The sequence below is a fragment of the Lonchura striata genome, chromosome 11, assembly GCF_046129695.1.
Source record: "Lonchura striata isolate bLonStr1 chromosome 11, bLonStr1.mat, whole genome shotgun sequence".
Classification (NCBI taxonomy): domain Eukaryota; kingdom Metazoa; phylum Chordata; class Aves; order Passeriformes; family Estrildidae; genus Lonchura; species Lonchura striata.
The window spans coordinates 18,167,774-18,188,541 of NC_134613.1; the positions used below are offsets into that span (position 1 = coordinate 18,167,774).

The 20,768-nt window shown below is 42.6% G+C and overlaps 1 protein-coding gene across 2 annotated transcripts in view; it reads left to right on the top strand.

The window, feature by feature from the left end:
- Positions 1–20,768, top strand: part of SV2B (synaptic vesicle glycoprotein 2B) — a 64,895-nt gene that overhangs the window by 24,649 nt on the left and 19,478 nt on the right. For both annotated transcript variants that reach the window (XM_021530335.3, XM_021530334.3), the window contains exons 2-3: positions 9,793–10,642; positions 20,031–20,211. In XM_021530335.3, the coding sequence (XP_021386010.1) occupies positions 10,159–10,642; positions 20,031–20,211 (665 nt within the window). In that variant the 5' untranslated portion in view covers positions 9,793–10,158. The remainder of the gene's footprint in view (positions 1–9,792; positions 10,643–20,030; positions 20,212–20,768) is intronic.

The window sequence follows — 20,768 nt, forward strand, 5'->3', positions numbered from 1 at the left end:
CACCCTGGCCACAGCAGAGTGGGAGCACTGGGCAAAGGGTCACTTTATGGCACAACACTCTGAAGATCTGCATGGATCCAAAGGAAAGGGGGAGTGAGGCAGAAAGGAGGAATGGACAAGAGCATGGAGTGCTGGGGGCAAACAGACACAGCAAACCTCAGGGCTGCTCTGTTAGGTAGAGGCAGGAAAAAGAAGGAAAGGGATATTTAATAAGGATACTTGCTCAAATAAAATCCCTCCTGAAAGAAAGGAGTACTTAGAAATCACTCAGGGTTTTTCTGCTTTCATGCCTCTGTCACTGGAGCAAATCTATTCATCACAGCCATGTATTAATGAATTAGTTAATTAAGCAGCTCATTATTTAATAACTCAGGTTGCAAGTGTGATGAAATAAAAATCCCCTTTGTAGCCAGAGGCACATCTTTGCCAATAAGCTAAGCAGTTTATAGTTAATCAGGGATGTTTGCTGTCTGACACAGGCAGAATCTGCTGAATTGCAAGCAGTTTGCTTCCAAGGTTATTGCTTACAGTCCTCTCTGGGAGCTTGTCAGGGACTCCAAGCCCAGTCAGGTTAAACCTAATAAGCTGTCCAAGGGCAAACACATGTAGAAATGCTCAAATTCATGAAAGGGCACCAGGGCACTATTGTTTCTGAATAAACATCCAATTTGCTATTGGTTTACTCTGCCAGGTGTAATGCTGATAGAGAGAATGGTTCATTAATAAGCAGTAAAACCTCAAAGATTCTAGCTCATTATGATATTTAAATAGACAAGGAAATAGAAACATGTGCTGTTTGTTTGGCTCTGATATTGCTCTCTCAGGTGATTTGGGGGAAGCTCCTTTATTTGCATCTACACTGGGACTTGGTGTCCAGGTTGGGGTTTGTGCTTCAGCTCCACATGAAGGAAAATGTTTGTGGGGCAGCAAAGCTCTCCTTTATCTTGGTCATCATGTGGAGGATAGCTGGGTTTGAAGATGAGAATAAATCTTTACCTTGCTTGTCCACAGGGTCCCTGGAACATGGGGGACAGCACACAGCATTTCCATTTCCATGCTCAGACACTGTTTTTTAGTCTCTGTCTGCCTCAAGTCATGATGTGCAAAACAAACCTGAGAATTTTTCCCAGCCTTTGATGGGACTTGGGAGCACTGTAGGCCACTTAGGTGCTGTGGTAATGGGAGAGGAGGAGCAGAGGAGATAGATATCTAGAAGAAGTTTAGAGACCATGAGTAATTTCTCAGCTAAAAAATCATTAAACTCAGTAAAATGGCCAAATTCCACCTCAGGCATATGCATTTCTAAGTTTTCTTTGAGTAAATTATCATTTTTACAAGACTCTGGCACATAAAAGCAGGCACTCCTCTCCCACCAGCCCTCCTGCTGTGATTCTCCTCCATCCTCCATGGTTTTGTTCTTTTCCCCTTCACCACCTCCCTTCTGACTAAGCTCTCGGCTGTGACTTCTCCCTCGTTTGCTCCTTGAAGTGAGTCTGCTCATTATTTATTAGCTCCCATACTCTTACACCATCTGTCTCAACTCATTATCCGTATTCAGCTTGTCAAATTGACCTTTTATGGCCTTTCTCTGGAATCCTAATGCGTAGTCTGTCCCTCCTTATATAGATATGTGTTGCTAAGCCATTGCTTTCCAACTCCTACTGTTACACACTCCTCTCTGTATCTATCTCATGAACACCCAACTTGCTAGTCTGTGCCCCTAACTTCAGAAAAGCTGTTTATTCTGCTTGACTGATGCTTGTTCCTTGTTTCATCTGCTGCATGTTTGCTGTGCCAGCTTGCTGTAGCACATACTGTCTTAGATATGACCTTTAAAGCATCTGCACCAACACAGTATCAGACTTTAGGGTATAATCTCCTTCTAACAGTCTGGGGGACTTTCTGTCCCTTAGTTCATAACATAACATAGTGGATTACAAGCTGAATTCAGACCACAGCCACTTTGCTGTGAGTCACCACCACCACCACCACACAAGGCAATGGCATTTTAGTGTGCAATGTGCTGGAAACCAGAAATCTCCCCCAGTGGGATGGATGAGAATGAAAAAATGTAAAGGCATTGGAGCAGTGCAGCCAGATTCTTACTCAGCATAAATCAGGTCAGTTCAATCAAACTACTGAACTATTTGTGTTCATACCCCATCCCTCTCTGCTTCCAAATCCAAGGGCTACTCTAAATGCTTCAGCTTCAAAGATAATAGTTTCTCCTCACAGAACATTGTGTAATGCAGGACTGTAGGATCAAATAATGCAATAAGTATTTTCTCCTGCTGGAACAAACATACACAGTGTGCACCTGCACAGGAATGGGTAAAACCCACCACAGATCAATAGAGATTATCCAGAAACTGTAGGAGAACTTCAATAAACTCTGTAGCAGAGAATTTTGAACTAAAATGCTTTCTCTAAATAATTAATCAGGGCTGCTGGTAACACACTAAATACTCCAGCTCTGGTTTCCCTGCATTTCTTGTCTGGTATACCAGGACGGCATCTGCACCAATCTTTTCCAACCTACAGTGTGGGAGCAGTGAATAAATGAGTCCTGTCCCACAGAGCCTTGCAGTATCTTTGAGCAAATTAATGTTTTTTACACAGAGGACTTTTACCCTACCTGTCCTATCTGTGCTGTAAGGGGAGCAATCAGCAGGTGCCATCTGTACTACTGAAAGTCAGTTCTTTGAACCAGATGATTTCAAGTCAATGACTTTCAAATATTTTGCTCTTCTTTACAGAATCTGTGGCACAGATAGCTTGCTTAACAATCTCCGTGGAGAGTTTTTGAACCTGTGTTACATATGTATCAAAAAAAATTCTTAATAATAAAAAAAGCTTCAAGAGAAACTAGTTTTCTCCTTAGTTTTCACTTAATACAGTGCTCTCCTCTGAAGCTACAACAAAAGACACCTATTTTTCCACAGTTCAAAGCAAATTCTTTTAAAAGGTAGGCTCTGCTACAGACTTTGATTTTTAAATTTCTTGCTGCCAAGACCCAGTTAGCCTCCTGTGCTTGCAGCCACAGTTGATTGTTGTAGCCATTAACACAAAATTTAACACCTGAAAAACATATATTGATATGCCCTTCCATTAGTTTTGTTGTCTTTGATGGCAAAGCAGCTCCTTTTTTCTTCCATCTACCATGTCATTGAGTAAGAATATTAAACTCATATACCCTCCTTGATTATGTCTAAACCCATATACCTTCCTTGATTATCTTGTCCCTCTGGAACAAGAGCAGAAAAGAGACCTCAGGATTTATACTGGATCTGATATTGCTCCTGTTGTAATGGGTTTTCACCCTGGGTCTTTGATACAGTCCTCCTCCAAGAATGCTTGATGACCATGGTTTCTTTTGGACATTAATTGCAGACAAATTTTACTTCCAATCTTGTGAGAGGAATCAGAATGGAATATTTTTCCTAGTGATACATATAGTGCTCCTTTACCTGTCCAGAATCCCATAGAACCTTGCATTCCAAGGGCTGATCTGTATTTTGAAAAAAAAAGCAACCAGGTCCTCAGCTGATTAAATCCCCATGATTCACTGGCCAGTGTTCAGATCTGAGAAGATCCTCCTGGAAATTCCCCAGGGACACACTGCTGTTCACCACCATTGATTGGGGTATTTGATGGAAAGGCAAAGGAAGGAAAATGACAGCTCAAGACCTGCAAGAGATATGATCTATTTTGGTACAATCATCCCCTAAATTAATGTTCAGTCACTGGTGTGGTTTGGGTTGGGTTGTTTTGAGTGATGTCTGCCACAGCCAGCTTCTTCCAAAAGTGTTTCAGAGTCCTGTGCTCTGAGACTTTTCTCCTTTTATTTTGTCAGTGAAAGAGAAATGCCAAAAGTCAAGCAAGAATTAATAAGGCTTAGGGCTGATCTCTAACAGAGATGGCACCAGATGCATTTATAATCCTTGGCTATGAAGGCAAGAGCTACTGTTATTACACTTTTTTTCCAGTTTGTGGATCAGTAATATGTCAGGGCTTCCATCTTTCTCTGGCATTTCCCCCTTTTTTCTGAGCATAGTTTGCACCATTAATCCCTGTTCTTGCTCCTTGACTTCCAATTTCACTTGGTTTCTACCTTTTTGCACTCAAACCCCCTCATTTCCTTTTTCTACCTTCTCTCACATATAAATTCTCTTCAGATCCTGCTGCTTTTCCCTCTGCAGGATCCTTGCCAAGAACCCAGCCTTGCCATCTGTCCAGGAGAATGATGGTATTGCTCAGCTCTCTTCTGGATGTTGAATTGTGTGGCTGTAGCAGCAATTTTAATGTTAGCAAAAAAAAAAAAAGGGGAAAAAATTAAAAAAAAAGAAAAAAAAAAAAAACAAAACAAAAAAACGAGCAAAAAGCCCCCCCAAAAAACCCAAAACAAAAAAAAAAAAAAAACAAACAAAACAAAAAACAAAAAACAAAACAAAAAAAAAACCCCGAAAAAACCCCCAACACTAATCAGAACCCTGTAGAAGAAAAACATTTTTCTGCCTCACAGAGGTCAGATACTTTTAGTCATATGCATATAAATAGCAGGATTACTTTTCCTATATCATATTTCTCTATATTGTCTTCTTAAAGGTGCACCTGAGATCATTTTACATCCATGAGAGCATAATCAGAGCTCCTGTTACAATTTTTGTTGGTAAAAACATGCTGTTTTTCCAAATCTGAATTATTTAGGGGAAAAAAATCAGTTTCTATGAATGTTTCTAATAAAAAATGGATCAAGCAGTTGACAGGATGGCATTTCTTTAATGAAATATTTTTTTCAGTTTGAAACAAATCTCCATGCACCTATTTTTTTTTTTTATTTTATGCCAACAGAAAGAGCAACTTTCTACAGTATAAGATGAAGAGTTTATAATGCACCTGATCTGAAAGCATTTTTGTTGTGAATTATGGGGGTGCAGTCTAATTTATTATTATTATTACTGGTTGGAAATAGGAAAATTTTCAAAGTTATCCTAAGGTAAAGTAGCATTTTTTCTTAGTTTCAAAAAAAAAAAAACAAAACAAAACAAAAAAAAAAAAAAACAACACTAGACTGCAAGACTTCATTGAAAACATGACAAAGACCTGGGAGCACTTTTCCTGACAGCTCCTCAGCTGTGCAGCAGGGAGCACAGAGACCTCTTTCCCCCAGATTCTGGTGTATTTAAGGTTTGAGGTTTTGGGGACACAAATTGCCCATATATGAATATATTCATATATTCATATAACCACAGCTGTGAGGGATCTGCAATTCCCAGCAGGAAAGCTGTGCTGTCCTGATGTGGGGCCTGGGGGGACACAGAGGTGCCAAGAGGCCAAGGGACAGAGCCCAGGATGCTCAGCCTGCAGCACTTCACCCAGCAGCTCAGTGATCACTCATTGCTACAGTGCTCAGCCTGCCTGATAATATTGGTGTCACTGCTGGATTTCAGCATCCTGAAATCCAGGATGCTGCTCCCCTGGGAGCTGTGATTTGTTAGGCACCTCAAAAATCTGTCCCTTCATGTGTACAAGCAGATCCATTAATTGCATCCTGACTTAGAATCTGAGACTGGAACTTCACAGAAACCTATCTACATAATCATCTTCTCCTCTCAGTGAGGAAAATTCCTTCTCAGGAGTTTTTGACAGTCAGCTTTGTGACTGCAGAATGTCCTTATGGTCACTGTAGGATCTGGGCACCTTCCCATTGCTGTCAGCAGAAAGCAGCTCTGGGGGTGAGGATGTTCTGCAGGAGGAGTCGTCCTTCAGGCAGAATATTAAACTGCTCTGCCATCTGTTTTACAGGGATTATTCTGGTGAATGCTAAAAATCCCTTGAAAGCATTTTTATGGTGTCCCTGTCATGCTCCTTCTTCTCAGTCTTCGAATAACCTCTCCCTCCTGCTGTTGATTTTGAGTGTTCTCCCTTCCTGAGCATGCAGGAAGGCTCTGGGTGGCAGCTCCCAGCCTTGGCTCCCTCTCTCCGTGCTGGATCCACACCATGGATGTGAATTATGCATTTATGTGTCTGCACCCACAGCTCATGCTCCCACAAAGCAACATCCTCACTCTCTTTGCTTTTCCAGAAACTCCATCATCCCCCAAGGTGCAATATTCCATAAGAAAACCCTTATTTTATCTACCCTGTTCACTAATTTGACATGATTTCTGTCCTCTGATAGAGCTCAGCTCTCTGACAAGCCCTGGGCTCTCTTCATTTAGTACCAGGTACAAGAAAATCGCCCTTCTCTGCATCCCCTCCAAGCTCTGCTGCCCTCCAGCCCTCAGTTTATCACCTCAGCATGCCAGACTTACCTATAGGCCCCCTCAGAGAGGCAAATGCAGGTGTTGATCTGCTTTTTTTAAACATCCCTTCTCCTAAAGTAGATGCTGTTTCTATTATGAGCATATCCAAGACTTTAGGTTCCTATTTTAAGTTGCAGAGCTCAAATGACTGAATTCCTGGCTAAGTATGCAACATCTGAGCTAACTAAAGAGCTGAAGAGTACAAGAAATCTGCGAGGTGCATATAAAGAAATGAGGATAGGATCTGAATTCTGATGTATTCCAGGTTTCTGTGTCCAACACAGTTTAATGGGCTGTTCTGGGGAGACCCAGAACGAAGCTTTCCTGCCTCTGCCTTCCTGCCCCTGCAGACTCTGCCTTATGGAGCCTGACATTTGTTGTGCTCAGAAAGGGAACTGGCAGTTTAAAAGGGCCAAGGGCTGTAATTAGAATCATTTAGATTGGAAAAGAACTGTAAGATCATTAAGTCCAACCATTGACCCAGCAGTACCAAGCCCACCACTAAAGCATGTCCCCAAGTGCCACATCTACATGTTTGCTAAATACCTCCAGGGGTGGTGACTCCACCACTGCCCTGAGCAGAGAGTGTTCCAATGCTTGACAACCCTTTTGATGATGCAATTTTACTAATATCCTGTCTGAAACTTCCCTGGCACAACTTGAGGCTGTTTCCTGTTGTGCTGTTATCTGAGAGAAGAGACTGACACCCACCCTGCTACAATAGGCTTGGTGAGATGTGTATATTTGTCTCAAGCCTCATGCATCACTGTGAAGGGTAATTATAGCAACCCAAGCCTCCCATCTTTGTGACACATCATGATTTCGCATCTAAATGCTAAATGGGGCTGTTAATGAGTGAGTGCAGCTCAGCTTGAGTGAAAGGGTGTTAAAGAATCAGGTCTGGAGTGAATCAGCCTATGCATATGTGGCAAAGAAAGAAAACAAGTGGGTGAAATATAGAAAGTGTAGCATTCTGAAGTTATAGCCTGCTTCTCTGCACTGCTCCTTCTCCTAAGGTGATCCCAGAAAATATCCATCCTCCAAAGTGAATGGGAATCCAGTCACTATTGTTTGCCATGACCTTTTCTCTGAATTACTTGTTCTTCCCCATACAGGTGACTCTCACTGGTCTGTGAGACTCATCAGCTCATGTCATTATTTCTTAGGCTGCCCAAGATGTGATTCCATCTGGTAAATGCCAGACTTTGTGTGTCAGTGAAAGAGCACGGATGCTTCAATAGGTCTTTTCTAAGTTTGTGATCTTTGGTCCTGTTGTGGGAGGCTAAGAGCCCAGCTTTAAGCCTCAGCAGCTTTTAAATAGAGAACAAAAAGATTTCCAGCACTTGATCTTTAAGAACATACTTTTACCTTTTGAAAAGAGAGATAAAGTCTGTGGAGACTCAGAGTCTGATCAGTTCTGCTATTGATCATTAGTGTTATTGTTACTTTGTTTCCTAAAACAAGTTTTCAATTCAGTTCTGTGGCAACCAGAAAGGGACAAACACAGTGAGGTCACTGCGCTTCCTGTTCCAATATTTGAGGTTGCTTAGAAGCATGACCTGCCAGCAGATGATTCTTAAAGACTTCCAAAGCAAGGCCTAATGTTCTTTTGCACATATTGTTCTTTTGTTTTTTCTCTTTAAATAAAAGGCTCCTTCCCCTGCTTTTCAAAATAAAATATGTCTCTGTGGAACTACATTTTACCGCCTTGGAGAACACGATGTTCAGTCATGACACAAATCTTTGTTTAATCAAGAAAGTTACTTCAGGACTGGGAGAGAGTTCTAAGTCTCAAAAGTAATTTTGGACTTTTTTTAACCATTAAAGGAAAAACTCCAGCATTGAAACAAGAGCTGTAGAACTCACTTAAGTGTTTCTCATGTCTGTCAGATGTATTAACTCCCCTGCACATTAACAGCTCTGGTGCCTATGCAAATAATTATCTTTACCCCTCCCTGCACTGTAGACTCCTGATCATTATAACCTGATCAAAATGCATTTGGTATTTTTAAATTTTTTTTCTATTCCTGTATTGATCACTCTTCTTGAGCCCTGGAAGAATGCCATGTTGCCTTTTTCACTTGATGCAAAATGTGCGGTGATTCAGCATAAAGAAAAGGAAGAGGAAACATGTTGAATGTAGTGACAAACAGCAGAGGAAAGGAAAAGGTTCTGGCAGGTTCTGCAGAGGCTTTGTTGTAATTATGGGCCACAAATATACAGGTAGATAAACAGAAGGGCAGAGGAAGCTTTTATGAAGTTCCTTGGAGCAGTTCCATGAACAGCACAGGCAAGTCATGGCCATTAATCCATGCAGAAAAGTCAGGCCTCTGCTCCTTCCTAACCTTGAGCATTTGGGCTGCCAGAAAATCAGAGCATTTGCAGCAGGAGTGATGCCCCTCTGAGCATTTTATTATAGAGTGCTACTGAATTTGTCCTCTGAAGTACTTTTAGCTGCATATAGCACTGTTATTTACAGTGCCTGCGTTTGCGTGCGCTTCTATAGGTCAACTGACTGTGTAGGTAACAACACCCACACATCCTCAGGCTTGTGCCTCCCCATGTCAATCCATACCTCATTTACACTTTATTTAGGCAAGTAGCTCAAAGCTTAAAGCAAAGTCCACGTTCTGTGCGTGCCTACGCTGTGCTGGCTGCTCTGGTGTGACTCCACTCCCTTTCCCATGTGCTTCTCCTTCCAAGCTCTGTGTCTACAGCTGTGTGAGGCAGGGGAACACTGCAGAGCCAGCTGGCTGGAAACCGCCTAGAAAATAATGGAAATCAGGTGTCCAGAAGGAGTATGTGTTTAGATGTGTCTTGACTTCCCTTGGTTTTCCCTGTAGACAGCAGTGATTCTGTATGAGCTTTGCTTTTTGCTCTCTGTGAAAATCATCCCCTGTTGATGTTTAGATATAGGGAGAACAGAGCTTGGTGTGACTTTTGGTGACTTGGCAGACTCTGTATGCCAGTTGTGCATCTGGGATACAGATGGAGAGACACTAGGGAAAAGAAGAAGCCAGTAAATAAAATTTATGTGGGGATCTGGATGAAAAAGAAAACCGAGATCATATTTTGTCTCATTGTGACGCTAGGCAGTCGTAGGGACCAGGGATAAGTGTACTCTGAGGAGATAGATGGAAACATTTTTAGCAACCTGAGAGCTCTGTTCCAGCAAACCAGCCCAGTGCTGTTCTGCTCTCTGTGGAAAGCAGGACCACATATGGGAAGCAGGACTTCCAGGAATGACAGAAATTGGGACCACATGGTACTGCACATTCTACTTTGGGTTCCCACTGAACTTGGTACATTTTAATGCTCTGTTTTTTTCTGAGGCTTTGGGTTTTGATGATGCAAAAACATTCCTCTGTTGCCATTGCCATATTTTTTCAAAGGAAAAGCAAGTATTCAAAATGTTGGGCATTAAACTCAGTGCATGTGTGCTTGCAAGCTTACTGCTGTCTTATTGCTATTGTTTCCCCTTTCTCAGGACATGACCTTCAGCACCACAATGAATCAGGAAAAACCTGTCAAGTCCTCCTAGCTCCCCGGCTGTGCAATTTGCTGTTCCCTCGCTGTTCCCCAGACAGCAGCTTTTCTCACCCAAAGCACAGAAGCCAGCAAGTCACAAATGACAGCTGAAAAGTGAAGCATTACCAAAAACTGCGTGAGACTCTGTCAAAGAGAACCTTTCTATATAATTCTCCTTCTGAGCCTGGGAAGCTGCGCATCCCATCACTTCCAAAGAACGGAGAGAAGATATGTTCAAGTAACTGACACCACAAATTGCACAAATCCATACCCATTTTAGAATATCTACACCGTGACCTACAGCATTTAGAACTCTGCGTTCAGAATGGATGATGGATACAGAAACACAAACCAGGTCTCAGATGACTACAGGTACCAAGATGGCAACTACGACACACCCAACGATGGCTACTACCGGGGCGGGGAGGAGCCTGCGCAGGACGAGGATGCCCAGAGCGATGTTACAGAAGGCCACGATGAGGATGATGAGGTCTATGAGGGGGAGTACCAAGGGATCCCACACCCAGATGACATTAAAGAGAAGCAGAAGAAGCGAGCCCCTGCCATGGATGATGAGTACAGAGACCGTGCTGACCTTATGGCCGAGAGGATGGAGGATGAGGAGCAACTTGCCCACCAGTATGAGAACATCATTGAGGAGTGTGGCCACGGACGCTTCCAGTGGACTCTCTTCTTTGTTTTAGGGTTGGCACTGATGGCAGATGGGGTGGAGGTGTTTGTGGTTGGATTTGTTCTTCCCAGTGCTGAGAAGGATATGTGCTTGTCCAGTTCCAACAAAGGGATGCTGGGTAAGTGCCACTGGCAAACAGCTCTTCTAATGCAACGAGAAGCAGCTGGGACACCTTTTTCTAGTCACCAGCTGATTTCAAGATCTTCTGATGACTTTATTCTTGTGTTGTGTGTCATGCATAGTCATGCCTGGGTAGATCTGACTCGGGAGGGGTTCACATGCTGGTGAGCAGCATAATTGTACCAGATTGCGCTGTGGCCCCACTGCCAGTCTGGTCAGTGTGGGCTGGATCTGGGCAAGGCAGCTCAAAGTCTGCAGGTCCACAGGGCAAAACTCCAAGCAGTGTTCAAGGATAAGTGAAAAGTTAAAGGTGAAACTAGTGACTCAAAATTCAAAGCTGTTAGAAAATACAGGTTTCCCTTTTCTTCAGCCCAGAATCCCAACAGGCAAATCAACTGTGCAGTCAGTTCCTTCTGCCTGCTAACTTTTCAGTATGCTCATATGTCCAGGATCAGATGTAGTCAATAGAGGTTTCTTTTTAGGTCTGTGGAATGCAATTAAAGTGCAGCATGAAGATTGAAGCTGAGGCTACTGGCAACATCCCTTTTGCATCACTACTGACATCTCCCTGAGGTCAAAACACAAGGCTTAGTTATTTATTGGGAGAGAGACTGGTTGGAAAGGTTTGGACGAACAATTTTTTCCCTTGAACAATAGGCAAGCCAAATTCCATCAGCCAAAAGAGCAAAGCCTCCCAGACCTCCAAGAATCAGGATCCAGCACAGTCTGTAGTGAGAGCCAGCCACGCAATAGGACAGAGCATCTGGAAGGGAAATAAAATAGCTCTTGGAATAACTGCTTGAGGAGGGAGACAGTGTGTCTTGATGGACATGTACTGGGATTGCAGGGCATCATCAGGGACTCTAGGTCATACATGCTGGCCCAGAAGCTGTGTCTGATGCAAGGGAATACAGATTTCAGACTAGACCCCAGCTATTGACTTCATTCTATTGACATTATTTTCATATGACAAAGGCAATAGATAATTATCCCTATAGAAACCTCTCCTCTTGGTGTACTGAGGTCATACTCACTTTTCTGTTTCTCCCTTTTTTCTTTGAACTTGAGGATTGGGATATTTCTTTCTATAGTTATCCAGGTTTGTACTGACTTTCATGCCATAAAGAATTTAGAAACTTTTTTTGCTTCACAAATCCATTAAAATTTCTAGCTTGAAATATCTTCAGTCAGATATCTAAAAGCAAACCTCTCACAATTAGATCCTGATTTCAAAGGGACTTTGTGGGACACAAGGCTTGGTGTCTTTTTAGTGATGAGACCTTTTTTGAAAAGCAGGTCATTTATTTTGGTGACTCTGTGAAAGATGAGATTTTCTGAAACTCTGACCCCATAAATATCTAGCTCTGTATAGCTCAAGCTCTGGCAGGCTCCTGAATGAGAAAACTTCAAATGTCACAAGGAGAACTATCTTTGAAGTATTTCTGGCCCAACCACAGGTAAAAATGAACACGAAATCTCCCCAGAGAGCGTGTTCTGCTTTTTCCAGCTCAGTATTTGCAAGGCTGAAAGTTCAGGGTGTTCTGATAAGCTCTGAATAAGCAAGGAGACATTTGGGTCCGTACCCAATCCCAGCTCCTGCGCGCTAACAGAGCTAATCTGGGACTGCTAATGAGGGGAAGAGAACTCTTCTTGCTGCCTTTCCTGCCCACTTTCAAACACAGCTTGTTGAGAACCTGATTTTGCAGAACAATTTCTCCTGTCCTTAGCTTGTTTGTTTGGGGGATCAGCTGTAAATCTGCTTGTATTCAAACTATTTCATGACTTTATTATGAGAGGAAAAAACATATTTTTTTCTTAAAACAATAAAAGCTGGTTCGTCTTAGTTTGGGGCAGGGAGGAGAGTGGGTGGTTATGGTAACACGCAGTTTTTATTGACTGGTGGTCTACATGGGGCAGGTCTCTGATTCAGTCCATCTTATTTGTTAAATTCCCTGGACTGCTGGACGTTTCTCTGCTGCTGGATCTGAGATTTGAGGGATGGCTTTGAGAAAATGAATTAAGCATGGCTTGGAAAGCCTTACATTGCCCAGTAGTGCTCTGATGTGAGTAATGAGTACACAAGGCATCAAGAAGAGAATGTGATGAACCTGGGGTCGGTAGGGGGCTGCTGGAGGGCATAGGAAGGGAACAGTGCAGATCTGTGGGTGTGGAGAGGGGAAGGAGAACATTCTGCCAAATTTCTTAATAATAAAATGAAGGGTGGCAGCAGCAGGGAAGACGGTGTTGGAGGTTTGACAAGCAGCAGGGCAGTGCAGGGACATGAGGTGCCTCATACTGCCCCTGCAAGAAGGTTTAATCTCATTTCTCAGCAGCTGGGGCATAAGGATATATGAGCTGGGGTATAGCAGCTTCTCAAGGGGAAGGCTGAGGAAGTGCTATTGGTGGAGACAAGAACAAAATCATGAAAATCTTTCTTAGGATCTATTCAGCTCCCATCCACCTGCAGCTAGGGAAAAAATGTATCTCCCACAAAGCTCAGTGCCCAAGACAAGCTCATGTCCCTCTGGGAATCCATTCCCTTAATGGTCTATGGCACATTGATCAGGGTTCAATTACACTTGGAGATGGATTTGGTGGCAATCAAAGAGCCTTCACCTCAATTTCTAATGTGCAGAGACAGTCTTGCACGAGAGTGCCTGCACAGGATGAACAGAGGGGTGATCAGAGCAGGCACAGCTTCCCCTCAAGTTATCACACGGTTTTAGGGAAGCAAGGATATTATCCACACATAAGCTACTGTCCCTTGCTTTATCCCCATGTGCCAATAAACATCTGCAGATAAGCTCGTGTTTATTCCCAAGGAACTGATTATCTCCCCAGTTTTTGCTAAGAAAGCAGAACCAGGTTTTCCCAGGAGCAGTTAAGGTCACTTCCAGGCAGCTGCTAACATTTAAACACACAAAGTCTCAGCCATAACAAGAGAGGCCAGGAGGGAAAAACAAGGAAATAAGTCAGGTGAGTAATCAAACTCCAGCAGAAATAGGAAGGGACAAATAAGAGCGATAAAGCAGATGCCTCCTAAAGATCAATTTAGTGAAGTTCAGCTTCTGTTAAAAAAACATTTTGCATTAAACACTCTGCATATTGCATATTTTTTCTCCCTTGGAAAGCAGTCATGGGAAAATATCAAGCAAACTATGGCCAAATTATGCAAAAATTGCAAATAAACAGATGCCCACAGTGTTTCATGAAATGTGTGAAATGGATATGACACATCTTAGAAAACGTTTACATTTCATTCTGAAAATAAACATCTCACCATCAGATGCAAATTAACAGCTATTTTAGCCCTAAATATCCCGAGTGGGACAAAGAACGTATTTGGAGTTTTTCAGTTATGAGAAATGCTATTTTAAAGATGATTTCAGGGGTATTACAAAAATAAAATACAACCCCCACCAAAAAAAAAGAATCAACAGTAAATATATTTAAGCAGTTTGATTTAATCAACTTTTAATACAAGATGTTAAGAATAAGTTTGGTAACATGAATCAACATTATTTTTACATATTCATTTGAGAGATCAGCTTTGCTGAGCTTTCAGCAACAGTAGTCAAAATAATAATTCAATTCTTAAATTGATTGAAACAGAATATTCCCTCTCAGTAGGATACAGCCTATTGAAAACATTTTTTTAATATGCTAAGGATAATGAAAAGAGTAATAAAATTTATATTTTTATATTTGTTGAAAGGCACACAGTATCATTATTTGGAGAAATATCTTATAAAGATATATTTTTACATGCTATAAATCACTTCTTAGAGGACTAAGTAATATGTTTGCAAGCAGAGAGCAGGAAGTACACAAGTATAAAAGATAATGACATAGTAATATTTTAAACTTCTTTACATCCTGCATATAAAAACTCAAGGCACAATTAAAGCATCAGCCCTCCCAGATCCCAGAGCTGCAGTTGTGTTATCATCATTTCACAGTTCACTAAACTGAGACAAGGAAATTTTTAAGGGCTTTGCCCTTAACTACGAAACAGCTACACCAAGGCGGAGAATAAAATTGCTTTTTCTGGCTTCCTTATCCTTTTTATGATTTATTAATAATTTTTTTAAGGAGAATATCATATAACAGATGCTTAACCTCACAATGCCAGATAAAAAAAATAAACCTAGTAAAAAAGATCCTATATGTAATTATGCTTTTACGTAGCAACTCAAGCTTGGCTGTGTGAGTCAGGTTAAATAGAATGTGTGCAACATGCCTCCTTTTAGTTGTGTGGAGAGGATGTTTTATTATCAGCTGAGATAAAATCTGGTCGCAGCTTCTCATTGACCCGAATTCACCTGATATGATAGTAAATCCTAATCCCCTCTGCAGAGCTCAATGGCTTTTCTCTACTTCATTTTTTTTCCCTCTGGCTGAGCACAGACAAGCCCAGCCATGGCTCCCTTGCTCTGCTGTGGTTATTTGCTGCCTCTTTTGCTCCTCCATGGAGCCCCAACTCCACAGGCACTACACCCTGATGAGACCTGCCCATGTGCCGGAGCTCACCCTGGGTCAGGGGTGGCTCCATGTGGTGGAAAAGTCTCTCCCCCAACCTGTGCTTCCAAGAAAGACTCAGTAGTCTTCTGTTGTCCAGTCTCAAGGTAGTTTATTGCAAGTTATCGAAAAGATTTTCTTCTGGGGCTGGTGTGGTTTGCACAGCAGCTCAGGCAGAGGCACACACACACCCTGACATCCTCTCTGTCCCCTGTCTTCTTCTTCTCTCCCCGCCCAGGGCTGGTGTTATCTTTTCTATGGTACATTACGTGTTACATGTTTATAGTTTTTCCCCAGTGCCTATTACCTATATTAAATGATGCCTTTCTACTCTATCAATCTGTGAGTGCCAACATCACCAAGAACATGGAGGTAAGGAAGAAGAAAGAGGGAGGACAGGGCAGGCCCAAATCCCTCCATCTTAAAACCTCTGACCCCCATGTACAAAACTAAACCCCCCCTGTACAGCACAAAAAATTTCTTCCCTCTACTTTGTGACTACTTCTACTGTAATATCTAAACTTTTGTGACTTCTTGTTGTTCCTGCAAGGTTGGTAAATCATTCCATGGCTCAAACTCAAAATCACAGCTGTTTCCAGCTGCTTGCCAGGGTCTCAAATGCTTCTGACCTGGGCCCGGAACATCCAAAAATGTCTGAGGGACATTTTGAGTTCCGACACCCATGCAGGCACGGATTCCTGGCTGCTAATTTGCTCTCAGTTAGAAATGCCCAGCCCAAGATCATCACCTTGAGCAGCAGGGACAAAAGAAAGGTGTTTTTATTATTTGAGAACACCCCACATTTTGTGTAGATCTGATATGGGGATGAATGGTTGTGGCCCCATCTGTAAACACTGTGGGAATTTCATCTGATGCATTCCAGCTTGAGGACCTTTTTATTTGGACAGAAAAGAACTCCCAAATTGTCCAGACCCAACTCACAAAGTTTTCTTTGTGTCCATAAGGTACATCCCTAACAGATTCTACACCAGTAACAGTATTTTAATTTTGTTTTTATTACAATTTGAACTACAAGATATATAAGGTCCTAATAATTTTCTGCTGTCCAAATGCTTTTCCTCTTCAAGAGCATATTTTTTTTTTACTGGTAGTGGCCTGGGATTGGAAGGCAGGTGGGAGCTTTCCCATTCCTGTGGTTACTGACTCCACACAAACCAGAGACACCCCTGGGCCCAGGCAGCTTCCTTGCCTCCCTGACAGCCCTAAGGACTCTGGGACTAATTCTTCTCTGTGAGCTATTTGGCTCAAATTGCTCAAATTTTATCTTTATTCCACAAGTCTTTGTCCTGTCCTTAAAGGGATTCTTTTTAGATGTGCCTCTTTTTTAAGGACTTTAATCCCATTAACTAACAGCAAGAAAAATTCATGCTTGTAATGCAGATTTAGGTAAACCTTGAATTTTTTTTTTTTTTCCTGAAACACTTAGAAGTCTACTTTTAACTCTATTGAAGTAGTAAAAATACAGTTTAGCACACCAAGAGCTATATACTGTATCTGCAGTATATTCCTTTCCTTATTCCTAGAACTTCAGCTTTTAACTTCTAATTCCTGTCTAATACAGAGCACATAACTTCAGTAAAGGCTAATAAATTTCTTAGTGTGAAAATGCTAAATATGTTACCCCTTTTCTAGTGGGAATAGGCCCAGTTAGTGGTAACATATTTTCCTTATAATTTCAGCAATGGATGAGTCATAACCCAAAATTTATTCATAGAATTCCAGCTCTTTGGTTTTCCAGCACTTTTATGAGAGGCTGTTGCAGACTTTCCCACAGGCATTCATTATACTCCAGGACTTGTGGAGTATAGTATATATATATATTAGCTTGCAAATAATGGCTTATTCAGAGTTGCCCTTAACATTTCATCTGAGCACCTTATGTGTCAATTGGGAAGCTGATCCCTCCTAGCACAGTCTAAGTCTGTGTGGTTTGAAGCCAAGTTTAGAAGTTAAGATTCTGGTGCAGACCATTGTTATTTTGTACTGTAGAATATCTGATTGATAGAACTACACCAGCAAAACAAATATAATTTTGTGATCACTTTTCTTGGTCCAACTCTCCTTAAAATTTTAGTTTCCTTGACATGTGATGGATCTTTTCCAGAGTAGCAGCCATCACTGTGTTCTCTAGAAAATTGTCTCCCTGCAAAGAGGCTGAGGATCTGTTCCACTCCTCCCTGGGTCCCTGCCACCTTGTCAATCCAGGATGCAGCAATTCTGCTAAGCAGACGTTGTTCTGCACCCTGGGTCCCAAGATCCATCAGCTGACAGTGTTCTATAGCAGCTACCCCAAAATTTTAATTACATTGGCCAGAACAGGCAGTCTTCACCAAAAAAAGAGCTCTCCATGATAAGAAAGCGTTCTATTGATTTTGTTTCAACTCTGAGACAAAAGCATCCATAACCAGGATCCTTCCCTCAAAACCTGGCTAAGTAGACAGTCTCTGATTGTCCCTTTCCTTTCCCACAGATTTTTATTGTTTTAAATTTCTGGGGGACAATACATCAATTGATTGATCAGATACAATAACTAATTAAAGGAACATCCTCTAGATGAGTTTGTGACATTAACAGCTCTGCTGTGATTTGTCTGCTCACTGTGTGATGGATGCTGTGTTGCAAAGATCCAATGTTCCCTTCTATCCCAAGTTTGGGCTCCTTAGTCAGAATCTGCAGGGGTTTGCTTACAAAAGCAGCTCCACTTGAGCTTCAAGTTTCAAGTACTACCACATCCCCACTCTTCTGGCCAGACAGCAGGCTGGCCCTCACCAGTTACTGCAGTAAACACCAGCTAGAAGACAGTAACAATCTCCTCCACCTCCTCCTGACCAGGGACATTTTCTGTTACTAAGAGGATTTGGGTGAACATCTGCCATCCAGGGATTTTTTCCAGGGGAAAAAAAAAAAAAAAAAAAAATTAGGCAGATCATTTTTTCTTCCTCACCAGGGTCTGGCAGTGCTGGCAGGGCTCACTGTCAGATGGGTGGCTGTGATGCACCAGTGAGTAGATGCAGGGCTCATCATCACTTCCTTCTGCTGCCATCAGAGTTGCTCCATTAAATGTGGCTCAGGAGCCAGGGTAAAAGCATTAAGCCATCCAGCACTGCATTAAGATCCTTCCTTCAGGAAGTTTTTGATTGAAGCTGTTTTTGCTTTGGCACACCCTTGTAATTTGGCTCACCCTTCAGTGAACAAGCTGGAGGCCAAAGTTAATAGAGATCCCAGACTCTGAGATGTGTCTGTATCTTCTCTTGAGATCAGTACCTGAAACCTTTACACACCTTCAGGTCTCCTCACCAGGACAGGATCAGGAGGGTAGGGCAGGGAGTGCAAGGATTGGTTGCACAGGGCCATGTGCTCATGGTGGAGGTACAATTGGCCAAATCCAGCTCCACAGTTCTGGTACAAAGGCTTTCAATAGACAAGAACAGATTTTTTTGCCTTTGACACACAAATCCTGCCTGTCAGACATGGTGTGGATTGAAAAGAATCACTCACAGATAGGTGACCCCACCGTGGAGTAGAGAAATATAAGAAATCCAAACTTTTCCACATTTGATCCATGTGACACAAGCGTCCTTCAAATGCTGCAATGGATTTCTGCTGCATAGCTTTTAATTTAGTAATGCATTTTAAATCAAGTGCAAGCATTTGCAATCAAAAGGAAGAAAGGATCAGCTGCCAGATAACTCTGCATTAGCCCTTAGCTGGCTTTGCTGGATGGCACAGAACTACCTTCAGCCAGCAGACTGATTGTTTTGTTTAAACATTAATAAATTACAAAAACATTCATTGCCACCTTGTTTTTCAAGAACCTTTGAGCTTTGTGAATTAGTGTTGTTTACACTGGTACCTGCATAAAGCAAAAGGCAATAAAATCTGTGGCCCTTCTGCAGCAGTGGAAGTAGAAGAGCAAAGGACAACTGCCATGTTCTCCAGGACAGTGGCAAGCAAAAACTCATCAGGGTATGGGGAGATTACCCAGGGTGGAAACTCATTTTCTCCTGTTCAGTCTGGCACTAAATTAGTCATTGACACTGTCTTTGAGGATCCTATAGCAGACAATACAGTGAAGTCAGGCTGAAAAGAAGAATCCCTCTTTCTTAACAATGTTAGAGAGATAACTCCATAGAGCAACCTGTCCAGACAGGCCTTGGATGCTCCCTTCTGAAATTTTCACATGAAGACTGCACTCTTGAGTGAGTTGTCCTTTAGTTAGACACCAGATCTTGGCTCAGTAAGGAAGGAAGTAGCTGAGCTACACGAGGTGAGTCTGGGTAACAGACTGATCCTTTCAGATACAGCTGGGAAAAGCAGAGAGTGAAAGAGAGGAAACACTGCAAAGAGATTTAGCTGTGCTTCATCAGTCTCTCTGCTCTCACAGCTTTCTGAGCATAAACAGCAGCCTGGCAGAGCCTCTCCCTACACATCCTCCATCCCACTGCACTCAGGGGGGTCAGAGGAGTTAAGACATCAGACTTCTGTTGTATTGTTGGTGGCACATAGCTGGGACACGTGCATCCTAAGCTGCTTATGCCTGGCCATTGCTTACGTGCAGAGGATATGTGAGCAGCGAGGTTGGGAAGGAGAGATGTGGGTCTGGTCAAATGAGGGTATGTCCATATTGCCTGAAGTGATGCAAACTCTCAGGCACGAGATGGGAAAATTACTGTCCTGACAATGGGCAGAGTTTCTGGCATCTGAGATTTGGGGTGGCTAGGAGTATCTCTACTTTATTGCACAGTATGCCAGGACAGCATCAGCTGCCACAGGGCACTCTCAGATCTGCTTCTGCTGTGTACTATTTCCACCCTGTTAACCACCTGACTGTCTTCTCTCACTTCCAGGCTTGATAGTCTACTTAGGAATGATGGTGGGGGCTGTCTTGCTGGGTGGCCTTGCTGACAAACTGGGAAGAAAGCAATGTCTCATCATATCACTTGCAATCAACGCTGCCTTCGCGTTCCTCTCCTCCTTCGTCCAGGGATACGGATTCTTCCTCTTCTGCCGCCTTATCTCAGGCCTCGGGTGGGTACCTGGGTACCTCCTCTGCCCCCTGGCCTGGAGGAGCCCCAGCCCAGCTGGGCAGTGTGGGTGTGTGGGGTGGGGCAAGGAAAGGTGCTCAGAATGGCACCCAGCCAGGATGGCATCGCGGGGACGTGTGGCTGTTTTACCTCACTCTTGACCCTTAGAGCTGTAATGGTGGGAAAATTTGGTCATTGATGTTCTTCTAGTACTGCCCAAATTGTGCAGAAATGTGGGTGAGACTGAAAAATGCCCACCTCCAAGGCCTCCAGTGAGACCCTCAGCAGTTCCCACTGGCTGCCTGTCCTGTATTTTGCCTCCCTAAAATGATTGATCATGAAATAACAAGAGAAGATGCTTAAAGTGAAGAGCAGGGTATTACTCTGGGTTTGTACAAACTACAGAAAATTCAGCTTTTAGAGCATGAGAAGGATCTTGCTCATCTTTGATGTCTAAGACCAATGCAGCCAAAGAGAGATTTGCATTTTTCCTTCAAGTGTCACTTCTGAGCAGCCCATCTGTGAGTGTGACCTTCCCTCATTAAACATGCAATCCTACCC